This window comes from Charadrius vociferus, unplaced genomic scaffold (genome assembly GCF_000708025.1).
Source record: "Charadrius vociferus isolate BGI_N301 unplaced genomic scaffold, ASM70802v2 scaffold342, whole genome shotgun sequence".
Classification (NCBI taxonomy): domain Eukaryota; kingdom Metazoa; phylum Chordata; class Aves; order Charadriiformes; family Charadriidae; genus Charadrius; species Charadrius vociferus.
In genome coordinates, this window is record NW_009647231.1 from 995,882 (window position 1) to 1,003,513 (window position 7,632).

The 7,632-nt window shown below is 36.5% G+C and overlaps 1 protein-coding gene across 1 annotated transcript in view; it reads right to left on the reverse strand.

Annotated features, from left to right (window-relative positions):
• Positions 1–7,632, reverse strand: part of COL21A1 (collagen, type XXI, alpha 1) — an 87,093-nt gene that overhangs the window by 44,308 nt on the left and 35,153 nt on the right. The window contains 2 exon segments of the mRNA XM_009879833.1: positions 3,609–3,662; positions 7,507–7,585. Coding sequence (XP_009878135.1) covers positions 3,609–3,662; positions 7,507–7,585 — 133 coding nt within the window.

A 7,632-nucleotide genomic window follows, 5' to 3' on the forward strand; every position in this document is an offset into this window, starting at 1 on the left:
GCATTCCTGATACAGTTATAAGAGATCAACAGACAAACCAGGAGACTAGGTATAACAGTGTGAGTCGGGTCAGAAGCTGAAAGACATGTTATGCTGCTATTGCTGGCACAAATGAGGCCACATATGAGGTCTTGTGATGTGACCTAAATATTAAGGGCAAACTCTGCCATTTTAAGTGTTTGCAGCTGTATTTCTGAAAAAATATGATTTCTGGAGAGTAAACATGAGCAGTTGCAAATGATCAGACATATTACTTGGGGCAGGACAGCATATGCTAGGCCTAGAAAAGTGCTATAAATGTCCTGCCAGCTTCACCCACAAGCACTCATTTCAGAGTTCCCATCTGCATGATTGTAAACACAAGGAGAAGACTAACACAGCTTTCACTGAAACCAAACTCTGACAAAACTCCACCTATGTTAAAAAGGACAGCCAGGCTGAAATTAAGCTCAAATAAATCTTGATTTATTCTACCCTTTAGACAGTTCGCCCCTCAAAAAAACGTATTTATCAAAACAGCCTGTCATCAGTAAGACAGATGAGTAGCCATTAAACTACTCAAGTGACAGCATGGCCTATTTTTGTCATCAGTAAAATGAGCTTGATTACTAGCTTTACTAAATGCTATCTAAATTATTTTGTCCACACTGTCAAACATTATTCTTACATGGAGTGGGTAGGATTGGGATGGCCTGGCTAACTTAAGTTCCAAATAGTACTATTCAGGGAAAACAACCACATGACTAGGAATTATTTACTTAGCTTTACAACCTACTTTTTCCTGTTCATAAATTTGGAGATTAATAAGAGTAATAACATACCAGAAAGTATGTTGTTCAGAAAATAACCACACCTCTCAGAGCCTAGAGGCAATGTGAGTTCAGTTCAACTGTGATCTCCATCCTACACAGTTGCCTTTTAGATGCTGTCTCAAGATGCATTCATTTCGCAGCCATGCTCTTTTTATTTGCTAAAGCAAGAGGGGTCATAAGATGGCTATTTTTAAAGAGACCAACTTAAAAATTAGGCCATGTCTAACACTAATGTAGCTAAATGGAAGAAATAAAGACTGTTTGTATGTATGTTTGTGTGGGTGGTGTATCCATGCAACCTGGTGAGCTGTCCCAGGGCCACAGTTGCATCTGGCTGGTTAACCATATGGAGTCATACAGTTTCAACAGTATCATCCAAGGCCTGTCTTGAGCTTACACAGCCTATTTGGCTATCATAGCGAGGGCACAGCAGAGTTCAGTCCTCCTCTCATATCAGTGCCCTAACTACCAAGGTATCCTACCAGAGAAGACCACAATGAATTGCACAGAAGAGGAGCAGACAGGGGGTACTTAGATGTTATACATCAAATATACATTGGAGGAACAATAGAAGCAATATGTTGCATGGGACATCCCTTACAGCCCCCAGAACCCATCTCTCTTTCCACTGGATGAAAGCCAACTATCCTCTACTTGAATAGGGGAGCCCGCATATCCCATGGCTGAGGATAGCTCTCATTTTGCACAGCCCAAGCACAGACCTTTACCACAAAGTTGCTGCACAGAAATACCCTCTGCTCTTCCTCCAGGCTCTAAAGAGAAGGGAACACCATATTTGCACATGCAGTCTGGTGCTATAGACCAGCAATAGAGGCAGAGGAACATGTATGACTAAGTGTCTAACATTTCCTAATGGTGACCTTGAGGCAATTTCCTGGTCAGCATGTACTACCTTCTGTACCTTCTGTACTACCTCCACTGATTATAAATGAAGCATATAGTGCAACCTGGCTCGCCCTGTTAGGATTGTGTGAATCTTTTGTAATTGTTTATATATTGGAAGTCTTCCTCTATATTATTTTATGGTGATTTTAAAAGACTACTTAGTGGTTTTAATATCTTAAATGTGCCACTTCATTTCTCTTTAAAGCAAAAGCATGGGATTTAAGTGATGAGTCTTCATTGCTGTTTAAAGTGTTATGTTGTGAAGCATTTACGCTAATTTTAGGCCAAAATATATTTCTTTAGTACATGTAGGTCAGACTTAATCAAAGCTGTCAAATTAGAAAGACAGATGTTAAAGTATTAAATACTTAGTTTTCCCTAGGTCAGAGACACCTTCTCCTTCCTATTTTTCAGATTAATTTTAAAAAAAATCACAATGACTAACTAACTATTTTCCTAAAAATGAAAAGAGACAAGACAAGGCTAGGGACAATAACAGAAGTTCTGTTATTATCTCAACACATTTGTTTTGGTGTACTAACTAACAATATACCAAGACCCCTTTACTTGTATTTTATGTTTTTTAATTAACATTCACTTTCAGTCTTTCTGACATCTGAAGATACCATAGATTGTAAAAGGTTAATATATCTCACACTTATTTGGGGCAGAAAAAGGGGAAAAATAAAGCCAAGTGAGGAGCTACATGTGTTCTTCACTTGAGCCAGCCAAGTAGGAAAAAAGTCTCTTGGGAATGATTGCCCAGTGTTTTGTAGTCTACTCACAGTGTTTTATGAGGTTTTGGTGAATATATAAAAAAATTAAATGAAAGATCTTCAGAATTTTTCAGCTGGGAGTCTTATTTCCATCTTCTAGTTATCAAAACTCTCTACCAGATTTCAGTACCATATAACACATACTGCCTATTGTTACATTCAATGCCACAAAAATTTCTGAATTTATAAAGCTGTATCTCCTTATCTTACAATTCAAAATGTAATTCAGAATATAATTCATCTGGAAGTCAGTGTTCCACAAACTGAGTTCCATTTACTGCTCTTGGCGTACAGAAGAATTACTGATGGTTTGAAGACAGCTGGCACTCTCTTGGCACTCAAAGCTTTCAGCTATTTCTACAGATATCTTGGCTCCTCTGCTTCAAGAAAACTCTGGTGGCCTTAAAGAGCCAAACAAGGAAACAAGGAGGACAAAACCTAGCTATCACATATAAAGAGGAGGAAAAATGAGCTAACCTGAGGAGTTGCCCAAATACCAGTAGAGGAACAATGTCTTTGGAAACAAGCAAAACAAAAATGCAGCAGCATGTTCCCCAGTTAAGCAAGAATAAGAGAGATACAGAAAATATGACAGTGTAACAAGATGCAAGGAAGTAAAAGACCAATAAAACTGGACAAAGGAAAAGGGGAGGTACACAGTGAAAAAAATAAACTTTAAAAGTGCAATTAACAAGTACATGAGAGAACATACAGCATGCTGCAAAAACGAGAGTTAAAAACACCCAGAATCTTTCCTTGTGTAAGTAACTACCAATATCTAACCATACCATCCTATGGAAACCATACCTTCCTAGGAAAGAAGTCAATAACTTCACAATTTTATAACATATATACAAATGGGTATATAACAGCAGTATAGTTAAGAATATTTTCTTTTATGGCATCTTTGACTTTAAAGGCTTGTTTCTTTTACTAAATCCAAATTTAAAGATCAACACCAGAAATAAAAAAGCACTTTTACAAAAACGCATATATCAACTAATTCAAATCAATGTGGGTGAAACATGAAGTCTAACATCCATTAACTAAAAAAAAAACCCCAAACCCAAATAAACCAGTACATACGGATAACGTCAGCAATTTAATCACTTACAGGCTCTCCCCGATGTCCTTCTAGGCCTGGAGATCCAGGCTGTCCAACTTCTCCCTTTAAAATAAAAAAGACCATTAAATACAATATTAAAAAAAAGATCTTCCTTTCCATAATAAAAATTATTATCTCAAGTAGTAAATTATTATTTTTAATATAAGTAAAATGTAGAACCAATACACATGACTAAGGCTTCATCAAACAAACAAGTCTTAAAAACAGTTTCAGAGTAAGAAGTGTTGTCAATTCGATATTCCTTTATGCTGCCTCCAACAGTTTGCAAAAAGAGCCAAGAGAGAGATAATTGTCTTCTGAATCAGAACCGCAATTACTGGTTGAAGAAGCGCATAAAACAGTACTATATTGCTATTGTCTAATTGTTAGTACAACTAACAGTCTGAAAAGTATTTCAACAGAATACACCAGTACCAGATATGATAAAATCTTTATGTCCTTACTCAAAACATGCATGATACCAAAAATATTCAGAAAATTTGAAGAATAATTCCAGAAATAAAAGCACATAAAAATCCAAAGATTAATTAATATATACATATAAAATAATCTGGTAATAATTAACTTAAAATTACAAAAGCTGGAGTTGAAGTTACAATGACTAGCATCTGGGTTTCAAGCCATACTTTTTTTCCACATTCTTTCCCAGTATGAATATTGTAAGAAAACAGGAAAGCTCCAGCAGAAATTTCCTTCAAAGACAGCCTGTTTGTTACTGCTCTGAATTTGATTACAGACCCAGAATGAAGCAACATTTTATAGCAAGCAGATGTTGAAGTCAAGCTGACAAAATGTTTGAATGAAGAATATGGCTTCTGCTAACTATTATATTATAAAATGAATAAAAGCTAATGAATATGTCATAATTTTGTACTACAATATTAAATTAAGAAAATAGTCAAGAAAATGTCTTTCACTGTAAATGTACACAGGTTCACACAACTAATATACTGAATTATCTGTATATTGTTTACAAGCATAAAACCAGATCAAAATACTCTCCAAATTCATGCATTATCAACATAATACTTCACTCTAAAGGGCCACCAATGATAATTAAAATTTTATGTTAAACAACTGTGACTATTACCTGTCCTTGTTATCAAATACCAGAGAGGAAAAAATCTAATATCTAATTATTTTTTTCTACTTTCGATAGTACCAAAGAAGGAATTTCTCCACCAGCTTAGCAGAGATATTTGTGTGTGTTTATATATGTGTGTGTGTGTATATGTGTGTATATATATATTGAAAATAAGGCAGGATTAACTAAGTAACTAAACTCCTGTCACAGCCAACAGGAGACCAGTCAAGACAATTGATGGAGGCTTGATTGAACTGATTAGCCACCAGGAGCTCAATTTCATTACCCACACACAGACATATGGTCATATTTGAGACACTCAAGGGTGTTCTGTCTGGGTTCCTACTCCCATTCCAGAAAGGCACTGGCTTTCCATAGTACTTATGTCATATTTGTCAGCTCCCTGAGGATGCTTTGGACACTAACGCATCTGAAATGCACCAGATGCTTTTATGTAGGCAACTAAACTGGTACCTAGAAGTCTTCTGTCTTTGAGCTCTCCAGACTCCACTGGCATTACTGGTTAAACCTCCATTGACTTTAATGGCAACATAGATAGCTACTACATCCATATACAGAAACTTAGCTCAGTGTTTTAAGAACATCCGATAAATTGTCTTTGCCTGACATGTTTGCAAGTGTCAGAGACACATGCTCTTGTAGATATGTATTAACAATGACAATTTGTAGGCAGGTATCAATGGGATTTGAAGATCAAACTGAAATGAATATAGGAGTTTTTAAAACTAAACCAGGAAACAAATAAAGAAAAAGTCCTTCAGTATCATAGAAATAATCTGCTTTTGGTTGCTGAAGTTAACTTCAGAAAAATAAGCAATAAGAAAATATTTTTTTCCATAATTAAGATTTACAACTTCTTTTACTAATGTATTTTAAGGGCAGGTTACTAATGCAAACTTAAGGGCAGTTAAAAAAAGCAGTACACCAATTTGACATAAAATAAAGTTATTCCATTACCTTTTAGCACAGTCTCATTAGGCTCTCTCAAAGAGAACAAATAAAATAGGAAATATTGAGTTTACCTACTGTAAAAGTTAAATTTTATACATACTTTTCAGAGGTTATTATTTTAGATGTGTTCTCCTAATAACTTTCTGAATTGCAGGATGCTTAGTTATACATTGAAGTTGGGCAATTTTTAGAATAACAGTGCTGTAGTGTTGTATGTAACTATCAACTCCACCCTTTAACTTCAAATTAAGACGCCTACATGTGTTTTTCTACCTGAAGCCGTCTAGAGATATGTCAGGGATCTAAGATCCCATTACGGTGAACACAGGCATGATTCAATTATGTAATCACAAATGCCTGGTGCTATTCGAGGTGCTCTAGGGCAGCCGAGGCTTCCACATCGGGCTGGCAGGTACCACCTACAGGAGACCTGCGTCCTTCCGAAATCGCACTTAAACACCTGGGGTATCCAAAACCAGCAAACAGGACTGCAAACATGTGGGATCTCACAAAAGTTATAGCAGTTAACAGTCAGCAGTTGAATGACTTTAGAGGCTCCATTTATTATATTTCCTAAATGCTTGATTCAGTGGTCAATGCAGACCATTGGTTGTCAACCAAGAGAAATTTTCTGCTGCAAGTAAGTTTTCACCAGTCAAGGACGAAACAAGCTGCCCAGTTGTGCAGTCTCCATTATTGGAGATTATCAAGATCCAGCTGAGCAACCTGGTATGGATTCAGTGCTGTCCCATTTGTGAGTAGGAAGCTGGTCCAGAAGGTGCCTCAAAGTCCCCTCCAGCCTGAGTGAGCCTGGGATCCTGCTGTATCCACCCTGTTGGCAGCTTCTGCCAGGAAGGGTTTAGGTCTCTCATAGGTCTTGTGTCATATCTCCCTGCTGCAGCAGATGTCACAGATATGCCACGGTATCCCCAACTGCTCTAGACAAGCATGGTCACAAAATGGAAGAAATACACAGATCTCCAACTACAGTAATAGGAATATAGACAAATGCACTTAAAAGCACACTTGCATTGTTGGTCACTGAAGGAACGTTAATCTTGAGCAGCCCTAGATCACTTCATTATTATTATTAAGAAAAATATTATAGGAACAAAGCTGTTGCTAAAAAGCTTCTTTAGATCAATTCAAGTGAACATTTACATGGCAAATTAGTTTTTTTTTTTCTTGTGAACTGAAAATTGATACTGCTTAAGTCCATCTTTTCACAAATTAGCACAGTGCAAACAACTGGGTAAACAAAACACCCAGTGAGCTCACAGACTTCAATACATTATGGAACTATCATATCCTGTAGTCTCTTTTACAGTAGACAGATACTTAGTCCTCTTGAAAAACTGTTGTAAATTAAATATAAAGGGCACTGTACAGTGAAAAGAATACAAACATAAACATAAATCCAATACTAAAGGTGTTTCCCCTAACTTTCATGCAGCTCCCTTCAAAAGCAATAATAATAATTAGATTACTTCCCTCTTAACTGTACACAGCAGATATCTTCTGCAGTGTATGCTTGTATATAAACTTCATTAACAGATTCAGAGTTAGAGAAACACAAATAGGATAAGGGAGATGAAATATAAACAACCTCTGATGATCACTAATACACTCTTGATAAAAGCTTTGCCCCTGCTCACAAACCAACTGAAATCAATGAAGTCTGCCCACTGACTGCAGTAAACTTTGGCATTTCCGAGCAACACACACTATTTTAATTTCCAGTAATTGTCCACAGAATAAACTGAATATATTTAGACCAATAGCAATGCCATTGAAGACTTTGGCAAGACATGAATATACATTTGTACATACCTTGAAACCAGGACTTCCTGGTAATCCATCTTTCCCACTTCTTCCAGGGTCCCCCTGTGGCAATGGTTAATAGCCATCAGTAGGTGAATTAACACGAAAAAGTTAAAGGCAAATTTTCTTCTCAAA